The following is a 21480-nucleotide window of genomic DNA, read 5'->3' on the forward strand; positions in this document are numbered from 1 at the left end:
TTATAATTACCAGACTATGATCTGACAAAAAAGAACAGCAAAGTGCAGCAACCTAACATAACGTACAGTTACAACAGTGCAACCGTGATTTTCTTTCATCTGTGTTCATCTGTCATCTCCCTCTCTCTCTCTTATCTGATCTCTCTCTCTCGTGTGTGTGTGTGACTGTGTGTGACTGTGTGTGTGTGTGTGTGTGTGTGTGTGTGTGCGTGCGTGTGCGTGCGCGTGCGTGCGTGTGTGTGTTACTATCCCTGAGCAATATACAGGCTTCCACTTGCAATCTTGCATTGATCAAATCAAGGACAAAACTAAGTGTTCTTTGCGGGAGGGCGTATATATATTTAAGGCGTATAGGCGTGCAGCATCGATATCTATTCCCTCAATCCCTCCAGAGGACTATAGCCGTACATCGAACTGGGAATAATAAACGTTCGTCTTTGACATTCCAGAAACATGCCGCACAAAAACAGAACCCATGGTCGTCGTAAAAAAACAAAAGGGGTAAGTTTCCGAAAAACGGACATTTTAAACTGGACGTTTGAGTGCTGTGCAGCCAACTGCGTAACTGCATTGCAAACTGACATGCAGTTTGGCATGGTTGTCAATACATATTGTTGTTTTAAGACATATTGACTGTGCAGTGTGCACAGCTGTCATGTGCAGTGGTGAAAAGTAACTGAGTAGCCATAGGCCTATATTACTCAAGTAAACTATTGCCTAAATAAAGTTAGCTATTTTGAAATAGCTAGGCTATTTATTTGACTTGACTATTTCCATTTGTTATATTTATTTTCAACATAGGATATGCCTACTCCTTTAGATTTAAGAGGCAAATGTTTAAGAACACACAGTAACAATAATATGCAATATGTTTACGTTTAGCCTAGGCCGGCTGTGCTGATCATAATCTGATGTGATGTGATTGTGATGTAGCCTACCGGCTGCGCTACCCACCCATGCTCAATGTGCTGCCGCAGCTGCTACAAGTGAAGTGATGAACTATAGCCTATACATTCACATTCATGCATTGCATTCCTTATGCTATTCTGTAATCTGCCTATTTTTCTTCTTCTTTGTAAATGTTTTAATACAGGAATTTCATTTGTAACATTTCTACTTTGCTGATATATCTAGAATCTAGATGTTTTCTTTCTTTCTTTCTTTTTTTATCTTTTTTTTTTTTTTTTACATTTGCCATGCATATTGAAAGTAAAAATCAGACTCGATCAATATCTCTTGTGTGGACATGTGGTCTAATTGGACTACGCCTACGTCCCATTTTATCACAACATGGTGAGTAAACTTTAGGCTATGGTGTGTATTTATTTGGGGAAGAAGACATCATCGTACAGTTGCGCAATGTATGCTGATTTCACATTGAAAGTTATGAGGTCAACGTAGGAGGTGAATCCGTGATTCTTCATTCGTTTAGGGCGCGGAAGAAAAAGGCAAGCGTCCTCTCCTCTCCTCAAAGTGCGACTACCAGCCTGAGATCATAATCTAAGCCTCGCATAGACTGTCTACTTTACATTGAGTTGTTGTCGGGGGAGTGGCGCATGGCTGTGGGACGCATGGGAAAGGGAGAGTTTATTACATGTCAAGACAGATCTCACTTTTAAGACTGTTTTAAAAAATTCACCTTCTGCCTCCGCGAGCAATTCGTCTCATCTCCTGCTGTCGACCTGTCCCCCATGGCGTATGCTGCGTATTGGATGTGGACTGTGAGTAGTACTGTACATGTGTGGCTACAAGCCATATCTGTTTAATATTCGATAGGTTGTGGTTTCTTTTTTTACCCTCTGGGGAAATCTAATCAAGTCTATCCTGTATGCACCTTGGCAGCTTGATCGAAGGAAATGTTTCTGTGTTACTATAAAATTTACACAGGCTATTAACAGTACATTTCTTGAAGATAAGTTGTGATATAGGCTAGCCTGTCAGTACTATGCATAGTAGGAAGTTTTGTTTTTACAAGGGAGCATACAATGTGAAGGGGAATGACAAGGAACACAAGACAGGGCTTTGCCCATATCCTGGCTGGCATTGGGCGTGTGTATTAACTTTTAAATAGGAGATATGATTGTATACAGTACACCATTCCAAGTATTGCATAACCTATATACAGTTCAATTTATTTGCTGGGCCATTGGGTTGTGCCTACTCCAACTCTCATACCTGAATATGGTCAATTATTATGCCAGTGCTTAAGCATTTCCTTATTCTTAACAATTCTTGAGCATTGTGTGTGATTAAACATGATGGTGTATTGTATTTATTTAGTCTACTCTTAAAACAAAAAAATTCGGCTGTTTAACTAATAAACAGCAGACAATGGGTGAGATCAGTGCTTCCTGAAGGAATGGGAAGCTGACACAACAAATAGCCTGCTTCAGTGCCAAAACATGCTTTCAAATGGTGATTTTATCACAGAACATGTCGAAGACAACAGACCCGCACAATGCCACTTTGCTGGTTCAAGTCAGAGAGAGTTTTATTTAGACTAGAGCAACGTTTTGGTCGTGAGACCTTCCTCAGGCTCGGATTTTATCACAGGAAATTAAAGATGATTTTTACCATTTGCGTCATAGCCAGAAATACAACTTTCAATAGCTTACAGTCATGACATACTTGAGCATCTTAATAGAAGCAAAATCCTTTTGCCTAGATGATGTATTTCACAAATACATCAGTGAAATCGGTAATAAAAAATAATATATATTGATCAGTGAAACGGTACATCTTACTGTGGGGGAAATTGATCATGTGAAATATGTTCCCATATTCTATAATCAAAGTTTACAAAAAACACAGCTTTTCTCTCTTGATGCAAAGTCATGTGGTGTAATCATTTTTAAAACAAACATATTTGTATCATTGGTTTAATATAGGTTCATAATAAACCCAGCTGCTCACATGACCCCATAGCCACAATGGGAACAAAGTAATAAACGGATGAATCTCTGTGTCTAGACTACTTAATTAGAAACAAACAATGACAGACCAAATATATAACCACAAGTTGGAACAAACATAAACACTACGTGATGTCACTGTGATAGCACCTGACCTTACAATTATATACTCCCTCAGTCCTCTCAGACGTCCATTGGGAGCTCAATCAAATCACAACAAAAGTTCGTCTTTAGTTCATTCATTATGTAATGTACACTTTATATGGTCCTCTAAAGTTAAATCACATGGAAGTTGCACGCACATCAACAAATGTAATAGGTGCTGGATATCAAAGATAATCTGCATATCGTCTTTGACTCTCTCAGAAAAGCTTGGAAAAGTTGGAAGACATCAAGACACACAGATTTCTTCTTATACTAAGCCTAACCCTGTGGATCAACTTACCCAGCTCTCCCCTATATGTGTTTCTGTCTGTCTGTCTGTCTGTCTGTCTGTCTGTCTGTCTGTGTACGTGCGTGTGTGTGTGTGTGTGTGTGTGTGTGTGTGTGTGTGCGCAGCATGGAGACCCTACTACCCCAGATGGAGGCCATCACACTGGCAAGTCCGCAGTGCGGCACAATGCTAAGGTACAGAGTGAAGCATTTCCTGTCACGATAAAGACAAATATTATCATATTTGTTTTTCTCATGCTTCCCATGCTGTCTGCCCGCCAGGCTGCCATACCAGTTCAGCCATCTGCCAAAACAAACATTTATCGGCTTTGAATATTTGGAGGAAGTACACTAGCTACATGAAAGGGGGAACATGTCTATGTTCCCTCAGCACTATGTTCCCTAACCCTAACCCAACACTAGTTTAGGGTTAGTAACCCAAACCTAACCCTAGCCTAGTCCTGCTTTCAGTAGCAGGGCTGACAGCAATGAAAGCACTCAGTGACCGGGAGCTCTTTGACATTGGTTGTAAAATAGTATGAGTTTGTCTCCCTCTAGTGAGCACAGACAGACTTGCTGGCTTGAATTGGAGCCAGTTGGAACCTTAGACTGTATTGGAACCTTATACAGTCTAAAATGTGTGTGACCAGGTGTTACATGTCTGTGGATTAAACATCTCTTAAGCACCTCTCGATCCGGAACAGAGGTGTGGTTTTCACAAAGCTCTCTGAGACTTGCACCGGCTTCCAGGCTTGTTAGTAACAGCAGTTGTTGTGCTGCTTGCTTGGCTGCCAGTGGAGGGATCTTCTACTACCCTGACCTGATAACAGCCCCATTCAATGGGATGATATTTTAGAAGCGTTAATATTCCAAACGAGATGCACGACGAGATGCATGACGTCAGAAATTAGGACAGAACATCGCGGTTATGATCAAAACCACGGACAGCGTCGTAGATTTAGCACCAAAGTCTGATGTCAATATCGGTAGGGCGCAAATCCACAGGTTAATTCTACTTTTTATTTGCATTGTAATCCCCATTTTAGATCGCCTCATATAAGAACTGTGTTTGAAAAATAAACATGTCATCCCGGCCGTTTCACTCATGGATATGAAGAACCAACTGACTGAGAGAAAACGCTATTGTTACTGCTACTGAATTTGTTACATTTTCGTTAGAAACAGACTGTATCATATCATGAGTGACTGACTGTCGCAAAGGACACAGAGACACCTCCCTGACAATAACGCAGAGACAGCTTGTTTATTTTTGGACCACAATGCTTATATGAAACGATTTTAAGATGACCCCCATGTTATTCTCCATAGAGAAATTACTTCCGTGAACAAGGCAGAACCAGGGGATGAGCGAGTCAGGACTTTGGCGCTCTATAGCAAGATTTGTCGGCTCGTAAACCAGGAAGTGAATGGCTGCGTGCACAGCCAAATAGGTCCTGGAGGCCTGAGCAAGGCGTAGCCTAGCAACAGCTGTGAACAAAAAAAAGATTTTAGCAAATAGATTTTCGCGATCGCGTTTTATATCATTATATAAATGTGTCCACACGTCCTCGGCTTCCTACAGGTGTAATTATGAAGACGTGTGGACACGTCTTTAGCATCGTGAGTGTTAAGTAATTTAGGAAAATGATATAAGTCCTATATACTGTAAGAGGCCAGTATGGGGTAGAGATGGACAGTTATTGTAGGTGTCAGTTAATGTGAGCCGTTGAGTGTGTGACATGCATCTAAATATAGTGATGAACAGAACCTCAGGAGTCCAGTTGCACATGCAAGATACATAAATACACACACACACACATGTGCGCGCACACGCACTCATGCGTGCACGGATGCATGTTTACACTACGTAATTTGATTATTGATATTTTAAGACATTGACGTAAAATTAAGTCCAGGGTTTAGTTGGTTTCAAGGCCCCTGCGGTTCCCATGGTAACTGGTCAAACGAGCTTGGTCAGATGCCACTGCCAACAGGTGTGTCTGTACTCTATATCGGCTTCTGTAGAAATGAGGAAATGTACAAATTCTGTGTGTGTGTGTGTGTGTGTGTGTGTGTGTGTGTGTGTGTGTGTGTGTGTGTGTGTGTGTGTGTGTGTGTGTTGTTCGGTCAACATGGACATAAATTCATGCCAAGCCCGTGTGTTTTAATCATTTGGAGTCGAGGTGGAATTAATCTCTGTGTTGACGTGTTTATTTTGCCAACGTTTACGAGGTCTGACGCTATCTAGGTTCTGTATCGGATTGCGGGTCCCATGCATGTTCTTTCACAATCTCGGTGTCATACGGAGATTGGTTTCTTCATACGCACTCTGCGTATAGAGTTACAGAGGGTGCAGTAACATGTTAGGGTGACAGTTTGTCACCCTAACATGTGGCAGTGTTTGAGCAACAGAGCGGTACGCACATGCATTCACTGAACATTTGATCTCTAAACTAGAGCTGCAACAAGTTAGTTAAGCTGCTGCTGACGTAGGGCCTTCGTCCTACTCCTGCCCAACACTGCTGACAGGTGCCGCCCCAGCCCGTCTCACAATATCACCCTCCCCGCACGGCTTCCCTGCCCTCAACACGGGCCAATTGTGTTCGTATAGACGCTCGACAAAGCCGGATGCGCCGCGTTAGATTCAAACCTACAACCTCTGTGTGGTGGTGGGCAGGGACTTTACCATTGCACCGCCCAGCCCAGAAGAATAATCAATTACATAGATTTTTAAATGATGATCGATAATCTACTTTTTTATTTGTATTTTTTTAAATGCAGAAGAACGCATCATGAATGTGCCGTATCGTGAGCTATTTCTACTATTTTTGCACGGCTATAGTGGTTAATAAAACTAATTGATTTAGTAAATCATAATACATCTTTTCATGTTGATTCATTGATATATGAAAAAAGTAAAAAAACACATGCTTCATTAATTTAAAAAGTAATCGATACAATAATCACCTAGAAAATAATTGCTAGTTGCAGCACTATTACAGCAGCCTGTGTGAGCCTACACATTATTTACGTTGTGTTGTAGCCTGCTACTGACACAAAAGACTGTGTTTTCAGCGCTGATTCTATCACAGTGACTCAACGGCATTGTCTGCACTCCACCCAAGCACTCCCTGACGAGACGTGCAGCGCACTGAAGTCATGCTTGACGTTCAGTTGCAGAGATATGTATGACTGGAATTGTACTTTGCACTCCCATTATTTGGTCATCACTTGTGTTCTGTGATATCGGTGTAAGTAACTATGGGAGCGGCTTGCCTTGCACGACAAAACTTGTCCACCCTGTTGTTCACCGTGTATTACAGCAGCAAAAGTAGTTCACAGTTCACCAGTGCTTTTATTTCAACTTAATTGAGCGTGCGTTCAGATTAAAAGGTGCTGTATAATGTATTTTTTCCCCTTATTTACAGTCTTTAGACTATGTGGTTTGCTCAATAAATCATGCCACAAACGCAGACCAAAATAAAATTTTATTCTATTATTAATAAGACAGATTAAAGTTTAGACGGGACGACTGCTTTGCCTCAAGTTCTTTCAAAAGCATTTGCGATGACGTCTGCACACCCAAGAACCTCCCTAGATTCTGGTGTGGTCTTATGGGCTCTAGTTCATGTGGTATCACAGCTAGTTGATTTACAATGCTACGCCTTAGTCATAAACCAGCTGAAACGCATGCAGGATTACATGTGTGTGTGTGTGTGTGTGTATAAATACACAATGCCCTTTTTCAATCGCCTCTCCAAGCTTCCTGTGATTATGAACATACAGAGAACGTTTTCAGCTGAATGAACGACGAACGTGGTCTCACTTGGCACATAGTTGGACACAGCTGTAATGTAAAACAGAAGTCTGTGGCCCCTCCCATGACTGCGCAGTCATGCTGGTTCCTCAACATATCTTCTTATTGTTCTGATGGTGGAATCTCATTGTAAATGTAGGTACACGGTGGCTGTATTACAATGCAATGTTGTAAACAGAGACTGCAATTATCTGTGTCTGTCCTTCCATGCGTATGTCTGTGGCTGCACATGTGCTGCTGCGTAGTACTGTATACGTTGTGTGTATGTATGGCCGTGCTCACACACACGGCCGTATCCATTTCAAGCTGAAGTGGCTCAGTCAGTTGTGGGGTCAGGTGCGTGTCACGTCCACGCACGGTCGGTTCTCATTATAGCTCACACAGTTAAAGCTCAGGCGGTAGTGATCGCCCTGATTCCAATGGTGGAAGTAATATATTTTCTCCCAAACATGTGTAATTTAGAGTTTTAGGCTACATACGTATAGTATCCGTATCCATAAATCTCTGTAAGGGGAAAACCTCATATGTCCAAAACTCTTTCTCTGTCCAAAATGCAAAAGTAGCAAGATGGACTTTGTTTTGACACTTTTGTGCGATGCCGTAGTATGATCAAGCAGGGCACTAATTTACAGACAAAACACAAAGATTTAGAATATGGACATCACATCATAATAAGAGCCCCGACAGCAACAACAATAAACGTATCCCTCATCCTTCCCAGCCTGTCTGGAGCCCCCTTCTCTGCTCCCTGAACACACCCACTCCGCTCACCCTGACCATGACCCGTTTCTACAGTGTCCCCGCCTCCCCGTCCACTGTCCCCACCCCCCTCCTCCTCCTCTGTTAACGTTGTGTCTGTACTGAAGCATGCGTGCTGCCGCTCTGCATACTGTAGCAGCACACACACACAGGCACAGGCACACTGACAGAGACTCTCGGAGACACTTTCAGCCAACATGGGCCAGTTACTGAGCTGGATCCGAGGCCCACCACGGGACCACCCGGCACTCCAGGATGTGGCCGTGGAACAGCAGGTCTGTTTGAACGTCTCTGTCCGTCTGTCCGTCTGTGTGTCTGTATGACCGTCCGTCTGTCTGTGTGTCTGTATGTCTGTCCGTCTGTTTGTTTGTTTGTGTGTCTGTCTGTCTGTTCATGTTTTGTTTTGTGGAAAGTGTGCCTTTCGCGATGATCCCTTGTGTGAATGGGTTGTTGGTTTTGCGAAACGCGTTTTGTATGTTTAGCAAAAAAGTACTTATTGTGCAGGAAGCCTTCCTGGAAGGCATGCCTTCCCGAAAAGTTGCCCTGGCATGGATCCAAGTCAGAACTCTCCCCTGTCCCTCCTCCCCTCTCCCATCTCTCTCTCTCTCTCTCTCTCTCTCTCTCTCTCTCTCTCTCTCTCTCTCTCTCTCTCTCTCTATATCTATCTCTCTCTCCCCGGGCTGGGAGGAGAGAGAGCACTGGAATGTGAGAGTCTCTCTCTCGGTCAACCTCTGGACATTCACAGTTGAAGTGTGTTTTGTGGCGACTAGTGAGATATTAATTCAAGGCCCGGACAGGGACAAGGCCCGTGTTGTACCAGGACATTTTGTTTGCTTTCAGTGTGTGCAGGAAATCTGGGAGTCTGCTTGTCTTGACATCAGAAATGATCGTCATAAGTGAACACACATTTTTGTAGCAATAATAATAATACACTGTAGGTTTTCATAGCAGTTAAAGCAGTTTTTCTTGTGCCATTAGGATGAACATAATGATCTGTGCACGCCTGTGTAACTGTCCATTTGTCAGTGTGGTAGTCTGGTGGACAACAACAGGAGATCATTGTTTATTCACTTGTCTTTACCTTGGTTATCAGTCGAGTTAGTCGAGTGTGTGAGTCACAGTTGTGTGTAAATGGTTAGATGAATGGTGTGGCTTTTAAAGGCACCGTGCACAGAGAAACACTGTGAAACCCTGAGGGTTCATTTAACTGATTGTGTACGGGTCCATTTGGTTACATTTGTATGCTATCAAGTGTTCAGAGTTACTACTGCGATAAATCAACACTGGGGATTTGACTGTGTACATTTTAGCACAACAGAGAAATTAGATGTTTGCCCGGGACCAAAACTAGTGAAAATAGCAGATCTACAGCTCACAACACAGTCATAACTTTTTAGGCTAAAAATTTTTATAATCTCTTTTTTATTTTATTTTTTAAAGGGGATAACAATGCCCCCCCCCCCTCGACCCATAACAATTTGTTCGCGACCCGAACATGGGTGCACCCACTGTTTGGGAAACAGGGGTGTAGCCTATCTTCAGTGCACTGCTTTGGTGGGAGGCTGTGTGTTTGTGCTTCCTTTTTAGAGTTTCCTTTCCAGTGTCTGGCGTTGCATTCTACACATGCTGACAGTGACGTCTTGTCTCCCACCCTGACCCCCCCCCGTCCCCCCCGTCATCGTCATCATGATCATCATAATCTGTTAAAACTCTCATTAAGCAGACAGGAAACGGCCACTGGGGAATCGCATCGCGTGAGTGCCGAATGGCCTTTTGCGTTTGAGTAAGGACGCGCTGTGATTGGCCAGTGCACTTGTGCAAGGACGTGCTGTGATTGGCCAGTTGGCTCCCCCCACTCTATTACACAGGTAATAATAAATAATAATCACACCTATTTGATGCCATAATAACCATGGGGAGAGTTTCAGATTCACCCAGCTGATTGATTGCTGCCCAGGCAAGTGGTCATAATTCGGGTTAGGGGGTCTCCTACTGCCCAGGGACACTTCAACACAACGCTGGGTCTGGGAATTGAACTTGGGACCTTTTGCTTCCCAGGCAGGTTGCATACAGCGAGGTTGTTTCTGTATACTATGATCTCTTATTGTTATTTCTTCGGGTCCCGGAGGCCGCAACCCATGACTATACTGTCGGTGCAACCACACTTTCCCCCAAATTGAGCGTTTATATTTATTCATAGTTATTCTTCAAATAGGCAATTGTCTTCCTGATCAGTAACAGTCTGCATTGCAAATGTTTTCATACAAAAAAAAAACCCCACAAATATTATTATTTTTTACAAAGAATTATTCATAAAGGCTGCTTAGGTTAAATGAAGATTAAATGAAGAGACGAGAGACATTTCTGTGTGTAATGCATTTAAACACTGCATGTATGTTCATCACCATACAGACAGAGTAGGCAACTGTTCCTTTTATTACTCATCTGGATTGGTCAGCTGTGTGTGGAGAGGGGAGGGGAGGGGAGAGGAGGGCACAGTACTGAGCACGTGCAGACCCAAGCTGCCTGAGGCTGGGTGGGTGTGTGTTAGACTAGAGCACTGAACCATAATATGCAGAATGCACTGAACATGTGAGAGGAAGTCAACATGTTGGGTGCAGTGTGAGCATGCATTGAAATGTTATATTTTCTACCACGGCATACTGTACTGTATCGTGATATGGCTTATCACTTATTTTATGCTTTCGAAAATGTCTAAAGATAGCACAAATATCAGATCTAAATGCTCAGAACAGTCGCGAAACAATATCTATCTATCCAAAGATATCGTGGTATATGATTCTGTTCATATCGCCCAGCCCTATTTTACTACAATACACATGCATTCTGCATGTGAAGATGATGCAGTCCAGACTGTACAAATGCACCTCCCACTCCATGCTGCCTTATTCATCACACATCAGTGTTTGCGAGCTATTCCGTAGGCTGGCAGTGGGTTGTTAGGCAGCATCAGTGAAAGAGTCCCGCTTTCAGATTTGTCGCTTCACTGTCACTTTGGCTGCTGATCTAATCCTTACATGATCTCCGTTGGGCCGGTTATATAAATGAATCTTGTCTGGGACAGCTTCCAGGGCCTCGGAGAGGAGAATGCACTACGGGTGTTGCTGAACACAAACTCTTTCTGACATTCTGTTCCCTGTGTGTCTGTTTGCATCTTTGTCATGCACGCTTCAGCAAGAGCTGTCGCTCTCAACAGATGTTTGTTTGTTTGTTGTTTTTGACAGTCAGGTACGGAAAGGAACCGAATTTAGACAGCATCCAAACAGATGCAGGAAATTGTTATGACATCACAGAAATGAGAACAGGATCCGAATCAACAGAAGTTACGTCACAGGTTACGTCACAGGTTACGTCACAGGTTACGTCACAGGTTTTCAGGTGTAAACTCCATAATGAAAAGGAAGGAGGGAAAGGAGGCAGGGAGAGGGAGGGCCGGAAGAAGTCAAACAATACATTAAGAAGAGAACATAAAAATAAGTCTACATATAGCATACTGTAAGACCAGCAGATGTACATGAGGTTAAAGCATAAGGTGCAAAAGTGATAACACAATTATATGTCCACAAGGAATGTGAAGTCTGAACATAATCCACATGAAGGGGAAAAAAGAAAAATGGTGTAGTGAAATGGCTTTTTGGGCATTTTTTCTGAAGTTTCAGCCTCAGACAGGCAGGATCTTAGTTTCTGAACCAATCAGAGCGATGCATCCCTCCAGGCTATGGGGCGTATAGGTCCGTCTCATGCACGTACATGCACAGTGCCAGGGTTTTTTTTTCTAACCTGTACACAACTTGTATACATATTTTAGCATGATGATTACGTTGAAAACGAGTAATACACTGTCATCTTGAATGAGATTAAAAACAGACTATTTCTGTAATCAGTAGCAGCTGTGTTTGGACGGACGCGCAGCAATGGGAATCAAATGGGTGAGCTTCAAAATTATAGACTTTTGATATAAAAACACACAAATGAGAATTGTTTTGGCATCCATTGTTAGGTATGCATATATGATGACCACGGATATGGTCTAAAAGTATGAAAAACGTATTTTTCATTTCATATGATATGTGTGATATACTCAGTATATCACATAGGCCTACAGTATATTATACTGTATGTACCTGTTGCTACCTAACAGTAGCAAATTAACTTTTACTTTGCACCTGGCAAACATTTGAGATAATATGTTTATTTAAGCGGGTAGCTGGGGGGAAGACAGCAGCAGTCATACTAAGTCAAGTTTATGATCAAGTACAAAAATGTGTAGGACAGAGAAGGCAGGTAAACAAACCAGGCAGGAGTGCACTGCTAAATTTAGAAACCTTGTTGGGGGGGCATGGACACCCAGCTGACCCAGGAATAACCCTAGCTTACAGGACACCAGCTGCAGTGGCCTTGTGGTCAGAGTGTCCACCCTGAGATTGGGAGGTCGGAGTTCAATCCCTGCCTGTCCAAGTCATATACCATGCCTAAGACTATAAAACCAACCTAAGACTATAAAACTGGGACCCAATGCTTGGCACTCATAGGTGGGTTGTAGGTCGGACTAGCAGGATGTTGGACTTACTGTATGGGCAGTCCCTGTGGCGGCTGCCCTATGGGCCGCAAAGTAAACGGTTTCCAAGTCTACTGACTTTCTTACTGACAGGACTCATGGGAGGGAAACATCTGTGTACTGATTTAAAGTGATGATAGGTTCTTGATTTACCCTGGGCCGTGATAGATGACTATTTCCATGCATTTGATCTATTAGCTTGTGTTGTCCTTGCTTACTCTATGTCGGCTGGATTAAGAGCGTCTGCTAAATGCCTAAATTGTTATTGTAAAATGTAAAGTGAGTGTAAACTAAAAATGAGGACATAGTCATATTATTACCAGCTGCTTTTATATTTGCTGCTTTTATATTTTAGATATGAATATGATGCACTGTGCTGAGCTTCAATTTGCATTACTACAGATTCAGTTAAGTACACTGATAGTACAATCAGAATGCATCAGAAACAGTGATGTCATATTTGTGTGAGTGCATGTGTGTGTGTGAGTGCATGGGTGTATACAGGGCTGGGTCACTGTGTGTTCTTCAAATATAGAACTCGAGTCAGTGGCACTGGGATTCTCTATACTATATTTAGTAGATGTAGTGCTGACAGATACGTTGTGCTATTGGTGGTGTAGTGACTCTCAAAGTAGTGTCTGGGGACCCTTAGGGGTCCTTGAGGGGGTTCCAGGAGGTTACTGTGAAACTAATCAAAGGTTTAACCACTTTAACCCATCTACAAAATATCTTCTAAATCATGATAGGTTTTCTGAAAAACCTATGTTTCTATATCAGTGGTGCTCAAGCTATGTCAAGATGAACCCCTAGAATTATATGTAATTGGCCGCCGACCCCCATCTGAAAATATGTTGTTCCAGGGACCCCCCAGTTGGGTCCCTGGAAAGAATATATATTCAAAGATTTCTGACACTTTTTCATGATTTTTCATAAATAGCAGATCTACAAGCTCGTATACAGTATAGCGCGGCACTCAGTGCCACGCTAACAGCTAAAGTATAACATAAATTACATAATGCTTAAAAGTTACGCCAAAAGGGGTTCATGTCCAGAATGGGTTAAGCCTATATTCATACATACAAGCTTGTACATAAAATTGCAAAAGCTAAATTGCTATTTGTATTTTTTTAGACATTAACAACAGACATTTCCTAAAAGTTCTTGATGTACTGCTTGCCTGTACTGTATGTATTTTGTAGCAATCTTATTTGTCTCAGACCAGGCAAGGACCACAGTGAAAATAAGTCAAAAAAGGTTCTTGTGTTGCATCCTTGACGCTTCACGCTTCCTTGATGAACATGATGTAACTTGTTTTTCCTGTACGACGTCCAATCAAATCAAATCAAATCACACTATCTCTGTCAACCATTCCAGGCCTACTGTATGATTTCAATGCACATATTATTTTATGAGAGAATATGCATTTTTCATTTCAAGTGTAGTAGGATTTTGTGATTGGACAGTCTCAAGGGGATGGGAGGTGCCACGGTCTGCTCAAGCTCATTGGCTGTCAACATTGTGTTACCGAGCAAGGCGTTTCCAAGTGCAAGCATGCATGCTTAACGTCTCTCACACGCACGCACACATACACACACACACACACACACACACACACACACACACACACACACTATAACCCAGTTTTCAGTGTCATTCAGGCACTATAAATGTTAAATATTTATCCAGTGAGCTCCCAGGACAATACAGACATTGTCTGGTTGCAGCTACTGCAGATTCCAGGGTAACATTGCTTAGCATGTGGACGAGGTCGATGGTCGTATGACTACTTGTCCTTTTTAGGATATTTTTAGACCAATAGGATGTGGTGGGTGGAGGAATGTGGACACAAGACAGACTCTGCATCTCAAGATTAAACCACTGAGGTCCCCCATACTCTGCTGTGCCCCTGGCCCCTTATTTAGGATGACAAAGTAGTTCTACTTTATTGATGGTCTTCCATACTAGAGTTGTTCCTGCTGCCGATACTGCCTAAAATGCTGGTATTGGTATCGGCGAGTATGCTACTCTATGCCTTTACGACCACATAAGTTATCAGTATCACATGATGATTTGTCATTTACAGCGGTTTACAGAGGTTCCCAACCACTGGTACTCCGGTACCAATAGTGGTACTTGAGCCCCCCTCGCTCAAAAAAGGAGTAAAAAGACAAAAGTGGAATGAAATATGTATACTATACAGGTAGTTCTTCTGAACAAGCAATTGGTTGAGATAGGCTCTCCACCAGCCGTGCTGAAATGGGCAATGAGAGCACACCTAGCCGTTAATAGAAGATTTGAGAACGGATTAATCACATTAGAAATATCATCAGTTGTGCTGATTAGTGATTAGACTGAGTTTTGTCAGAGCATGGCAGGGATAAGCTCCTGTATTGTCCTGTAATCAGTTATTATTACGGTGGTACTTGGAGACAGACAAATATTTTCTGAGGTGGTACTTCAGTATAAAAAGGTTGGGAACCGATGATTTACAGTTATTTTGTACTTTGAACGCTTCAGTTGATGTTTGCACAACAGTTTTATACTTCTACATTATTTCACTTTACAATATGTTGTAGCTGCACTTTAACAATTATTAATTTTCATTTATTCCTTGATCAGAGGATCTCAAACTCTTTTTTTAAGGATCCCAATAACTTGCACAGACTTGTAAGGGTCAATTTGGAACCTCAAGGAACCCTAAGTCCCTGGACCCCACTTTGAGAACCACTGTCCGACCTACGTATATCTAAATTAAACTACACACTGGTATCGGATCGGTATCGCATCGACCAATACACAAGACCAATACAATACATTCTGAACATCTCTAATACTTTACCAGTTAGATTATCTGAGTCCCAGAAGTGGAGAATATTTCCTGGACTTGAATTTGCACAAATCTATTCAGTGATTCTCAAATGAATATTTTGTGATTTTTTAAAAATAGGAGAATTATGAAAACAGGGTTAAGCTGATTAAAATGATTTCACCGGACCACACTTTGAGAACTACTGCATATAGTTTAATGGTTTATGTTGAGATATGACTGTTAAGTAAGTAAGCTTAAGGCAGCTGCGTGAGGCAGCTTGATATACAAGTACACCCCCTGCACATGATGTACAAGTACACATGTACTACAACGTACCCTTGATTTAACCCTTGATGCTGAGTGTCAAGCAGGGAGGCACTGGGTCCCATTTTTCACAGTCTTTGGTATGACCCGGCCGGGGATCGAACCCCCGACCTCCTAGTCCCAGGGTGGACACTTTAACCACAATATATGACTGTTACTGTTAATCTGCACAGAGGTTGTATTAGCCAGCTAAATGCTTGTTGTGACTGGCTTCAGTCATTCTAGGAAGCATACATAGATAGAGACATTAGCCAGCAGGGATTGCTTTTTCTAAAATGTAATTAATGCCTCACAGCCACTGTACACAAGAGGCTTACTGGAAGTGCCATTATTTTATTCTGCAAAGGGTTTTAAAAAGGCAATGTGAATGGTGAGATCACTCAGCCATGAACTTCTGAAATCAAAATGTTATGATTACACAGTGATGCAAAGGATGCAATCATGTCACCCTCCGGGGGTCCTTTGATGCAATACTGTACTCAGTAGTGTACTCGTTGAATTCGGACTCATACAACAATGTCCCTGGTACCCATCTAAAAAGAAACACCTCATCTCACTTACATCTGTTATGGTGCGTGTCAAAGTAGAACCCAAAAGCAGGCAACACAGGCAGAGTACTTTGCAAGAGTTTAATAATGACAAAACTTAAGGGGAAGGCTTACATAAACTGAAGTAGGCAGGACAAAAACCATAATATCCATAGGCAGGTCAAAAGGTAAACAAAGGAGTAAAGTCGTATCAAAGTCCAAAAAACAAGCAGAAGATCAAACCTGAGGAAAGGAAAGGAAAGATCTACTGAAAAGCAGGAGTCCGGAAAACACACCAACAATAGGTTATATTCTAGCAAAGAATGAGCGGAATGAGTCCAGTCTTAGGTGGAGGCTTGATAGGGGAAGTTGGCACAGGTGAGTAGTGAGAAGGGAACAATTGGGCTGATGAGGCAATTGGAGACAGGTGTGTGTAGAAGCAATGGGAGGGGGGAGTGGCCAAAGTGGAAAGATGGACAGGCAGGGAGCCAGACCATAACAACATCCTCAGTAATACTTACAAAGACACACAACCCTACACATACACAAATCACTGACACCCAGTTATACAGCTGGACTGTACACATTTTTTATTGTTTTGTATTCTCATTTATTCGAATGCATGCGGCCTCTACAACATAACTTTCTATTACAGCCGAGCTGTGTCAAGAACTACACAGCCACAATTTGTGCCTACATGCCATACATATTCTTAGACACAAGAGGGCATCACTCTCTTGAGTCCTCTGAACCAGTTGTTCCCAAACTTCTTCATGTCAAGGACCCCCAAATTGACACTCATTAGCCCGCGGAGTGCGGACCTCCTATTTCAAAATATAATGCCAAGGAGAAGATTTACACGGTTCTAACAGTTATTTTCAACCATTTTCATTTCAAGGACCCCCAGTTTTACCTGAATTAGGCTACAATCCCCCATTTCTATCTGGGACCCCAATGTATATTGTAAAATCAAAGTTAATTTAACTCTGAGAGTGTACAAATGGACCATCATTTAGCTGGGGACCCCCTGGAACTCTCTTAAGGACCCCTAGGGGTCCCCGGACCCCACTTTGGGAACCACTGCTCTAAACATGTTCTTCTCATGTACACAAATGTTTCCTTTTGTGGTGTTGAGTACAAAAGGAAACAGAACAGTGCCCCAACAACCCCATGGTAAAGACTCGCTCAGAACAGTGCCCCATGGTAAAGACTCGCTCAGTGACTTTAACTTGGACCCACCCAAGTACTGAAGGGTCAGAGAATCAAATGAGCCGAGGTTTGTGTGTGTGTTTTTTTTTTAACATTCTTACATAACCGCTGGCTGCTGTCCACGTTTCCCGACTGTCTCTTTCCTCCGTTTTGAGGCTATACTGAAGCTACCGGTATATGAATTTCAGAGACTTGCAGAGATACAGACAGAGAGGGGTCATGTCTAAGCCTGTGATGAATGTGTTTAATCCAATGCAGACTCTCTCTCTCACTTTTTTCCCCTTTCCTAAAATCAGAATTCTGCCTGTCTATCTGCCTTCATTTTCATACTCTGTATGGAGGGCCGCCTGGGTGTGGTTTGGTCCCTCCTTTTCTCTCCCTTCCTTTATATCTCTCTCTTTCTCTCACTTCTTCTCTCCACACATCCTCTCCCTTCCTCCCCCTCTCTCTCTCTCTCTCTCTCTCTCTCTCTCTCTCTCGTTCAAGAGGCTCTGCATTCTAGATTCCTAAGTAGTGACTGGTCCAGACACACCCAGGCGCTGCCAAACAAAGCCTGTCGGTGCAAACCCCCCATGACTGTTTACCCTTTAAATGTTGTTGTGTGTACCTTGCGAAAGTTGCCACCACCATCTAGTATAATGTCACTGCAATAAGCATGTCTCTTATCTGACATCCCCTCATTCTCACCCGGGAACCAAAGTTTCCCTTACACATGCAAACTGACTGGACTCACTGCTTTATTTTCTTTCCTGGCCAGCAATGAGGAGGGGGCGGGCTCTGCGTGTCTGGCCGTCCAATCCCCGCGGAGGCTGCTCGACTACTCTGTGGGAGAGAGGGAGGGGCTTGTTGGGTTGGGTCCAATGGGAGGAGCAGCAAGTTTCTGCTGTGGTGTGTACGTGTGCAGGCTGTGTGTGTTTATGTGAGTTTTGCATGTGTGTATGTGCGACACACACAGTACTCCATAGACTTCCAGTGGTTCTACAGAGGGAATCTAAGGTTATCTGTCCTAAAGACAGTATTTTGGGAATATACATAAACTCTGAAACTTATGGTATGTATCTATCCACCCTTTTATCTTCATAACAGCTTTGTCTCTGTGCGTGTGTGTACATGTGTGTGTGTGTGTGTGTGTGTGTGTGTGTGTGTGTGTGTGTGTGTGTGTGTATGTTTTGAGTGCTTTCTCAACTGTGACATGAGTTTGATGGCTTTTAGACTGACAGGACATGTTTTTGACAGGAAACATCTGATGTAGTACATTATTGTGTACATGCTGTGTAGAGAGATGAAAGAGGAAACATTTAATTGGCATGTCCGATGCTTTAGGAAGCTGCAAGCAGCCTACTGTCGGTTTTGTGGATATTTGGCACTCCCTAAACTTCTACAAGCAGTTCTGTCAACAATACTGTATGTTGATCAACAGGACAGACAGACAGACAGACAGAGGGGTTCATGTGAGGACTCTTGTAAGTTAATTGTGACTGAGCTTCTTAGATTATTGTGTCTGTTGTTTACTGGAGCTAAAAAACAGTATTTCAGGTGGCGTAGTAGCAGCAGCACACAGTACTGTAGTGTACAACACAATGTCTACACTTGTGTAAGTGTTGCAGATGCAGACAACACAATGGGAAGCAAGTTCAGCCCTGCTGAAGTATGTCTTTGATGTTGACACAACTAGCCACCACTTGATCCATAGTAGTCCAAGTAATAGTAGTTAAAATAAGCAAGGAATAATGTAATAGTATGCAGAATGACTTGTGCAGGGTTCAGGCTTATAACTAAAACAAATTCCATGTTCTCAGACTGACACCATACCACACACCTAACCTACTGTAACTAGAAACATATGAGCTTTTAAGACCTAAAGACTTCCCATAGACAAGATATTACAGTAATGTTTCACCACCTAGCTTCAATTCACTTAAATTCTCCATTAGGAATAGGAAGGAATACGCCATTTGACTGTTTGCGTCTGCAGTCTTCACTACAGAAACAGCAGTAACCATTACATTACAGTTTACACCCACAGACTGTACAGCTTTGCAACAAAGCAGTCAGTTCACTATGTATTAAGAGACTGTCACCCTTCTAGATACTTGAGTTATGATGCTGGCTACCTTTCTCATCCGCTGAGGACAGTGGTGTTCCACTCCCAACGGTAACCATTTAGTCATGATGCCAATGTTATTTTAATACTAGGATGCCAGCCTTTTTGCACATGCGTCTGTTTGTGGTGGGTGGGGTGGGGCCCCGGCCAGCATTAGTCATCAGTTTTCATAACCAGGCCAAAGAAGCCAAGTTGCGGCTTAAGTCGCTATTGTTGGGCAAGCTGGGAAAGCCTCATTGCTGATAGACAAATTGCTGCAAGTTGATTTGCATAAGACAGTAACTTCTTGGCATGACCTGCCATGGTTTTTATTGATCTCACCTATCTATGTCTCAGTCATATAACGTGGCAACTGGCAAGCAACCTTGACAGAGCTAGCTAGCAGCAGCACAGTTTCCACTTTCCACACTGACTGAAATCGTTATGGAGGTGTTGAAATGGACACAGGTTGAAAATGGAACGCATGCGTCCAAACAATGTCCACGTATGTACCTGCTGTACTGTTGTGTGGTCTCTATACAGAGTAATAGTGCTAGAAACAAATACAGGTTACCAGAATTTGTAGCTTTACCCTACCAGAAAATGTGCTGTGTCTATTTTTGCCACTTGTGTGTTTTATATGGGGATTCAAAGGTAACATGCAACTGCCAGAATGTACATGGCCCATGGTGGTGCAATAGACATACCCAGCCATTCTAGAAACTCTGTCATGGGGATATTGGTGTCCACTCATCAACTTTGTCAGTGTGGTGTCAACTGTATTCAACTACAATAATATGATCCATCGTTTTGTTGCTGATTATTTTAGTGTGTGTGTGTGTGTGTGTGTGTGTGTGTGTGTGTGTGTGTGTGTGTGTGTGTGTGTGTGTGTGTGTGTGTGTGTGTGTGTGTGTGTGTGTGTGTGTGTGTGTGTGTGTGTGTGTGTGTGTGTGTGTGTGTGTGTGTGTGTGTGTGTGTGTGTGTGTGTCTAATCTGTCTGTCTTGGAATGGATGCTGTTGTATGTGAGTAAGCTGTGTGCATGCTGAGGGATAAGGAAAAAGGATAAAGTTCACACAGCTTTGTTCCTCAGTGTTTTGTTTATTAAAACAACACTGACATTACAGGGTTCACAAACCCTGTAATGTCAGCATCAGCAAGGTACTGGATGTGCGTAACCCACTTGTTTTGAAGTGAACATTTTAAGCTATACTGTATCACACTATTACAACCAAAATCCCAGACAATATTTAGTCTCGTATCATTAATAATCAATAAATATTGATTATTACATCGTCTCTGTCGGGTGGAAACCTCTTTATTGTGCAAAGCTGTTTTCAGTCTTTTAAGGATGCCTTTGCACCACCAGATCTACTACTTTTGATACCTTCAAAGCAGGGCATTAATTTACAAAAAAATATAAAAAGTTGGAATATGGACAGCTGTATGAAGATTGAAGACCATGTCAGTACTCCAGGACAGGTGTAAGAGAGCATTACAGATGTCTGAGACAGGTGTTGGAGGTCAAAGATAACATGTTTCATGACTCTCACACTGGAGATAAGTCCTTTAACTGCCTGTGTTCCTGACACTGTACCATACGCTTCTGTAATAGTCGTGCATCCTTTGCTAAACCCACAATGGAAATCCAATTTGAAGTGTTGTTGTTTTATGGACTAGAGTGGTGCCCGTGGCGGGACCTCTACAGCTGTGCTCGTTGGGCACTGGCCGATATGGAGTCTATGCAGACGTCAGAATGATGTCAGAACAGGCCAGCTCCATATATGGACACTGGGAGGGGGCCCTGTCCAGGGGCGGTTCTGGTCAACCGCTGGTCCGACCGACTCGACACCGGCCACTGCACCCCCTGCGGTGGTGCGGAACGCGCGTGTCGAATATGAAGTCGGTGGGGCGAACGTTTCTAAATGTTTGTTTCAACGTTTACTTTACGTCTGTCAACCCATTTGTCTGCTTGTCAGTCCTGTGTGTTTGTCCCTTATGTAAACGCCTGTCTTGACTGTAATCTTTTCC

General features: G+C 42.7%; 1 protein-coding gene across 13 annotated transcripts in view; it reads left to right on the forward strand.

Annotated features, from left to right (window-relative positions):
- The first annotated feature begins 249 nt into the window (after positions 1–249).
- The window catches only part of cast (calpastatin), a 56652-nt gene continuing 35421 nt past the window's right edge, over positions 250–21480 (forward strand). For 2 of the 13 annotated variants that reach the window (XM_080786451.1, XM_080786454.1), the window contains exons 1-2: positions 250–501; positions 3471–3539. In XM_080786451.1, the coding sequence (XP_080642577.1) occupies positions 454–501; positions 3471–3539 (117 nt within the window). In that variant the 5' untranslated portion in view covers positions 250–453. Of the gene's footprint in view, positions 502–1285; positions 1722–3470; positions 3540–8026; positions 8196–18269; positions 18420–21480 lie in introns of those variants that run through there. The other 11 variants (XM_080786444.1, XM_080786455.1, XM_080786456.1 and 8 more) reach the window with 9 other exon arrangements.

The sequence above is a fragment of the Protomyctophum bolini genome (genome assembly GCF_963924005.1).
Source record: "Protomyctophum bolini genome assembly, chromosome: 2".
NCBI classification, from domain to species: Eukaryota; Metazoa; Chordata; class Actinopteri; order Myctophiformes; family Myctophidae; genus Protomyctophum; species Protomyctophum bolini.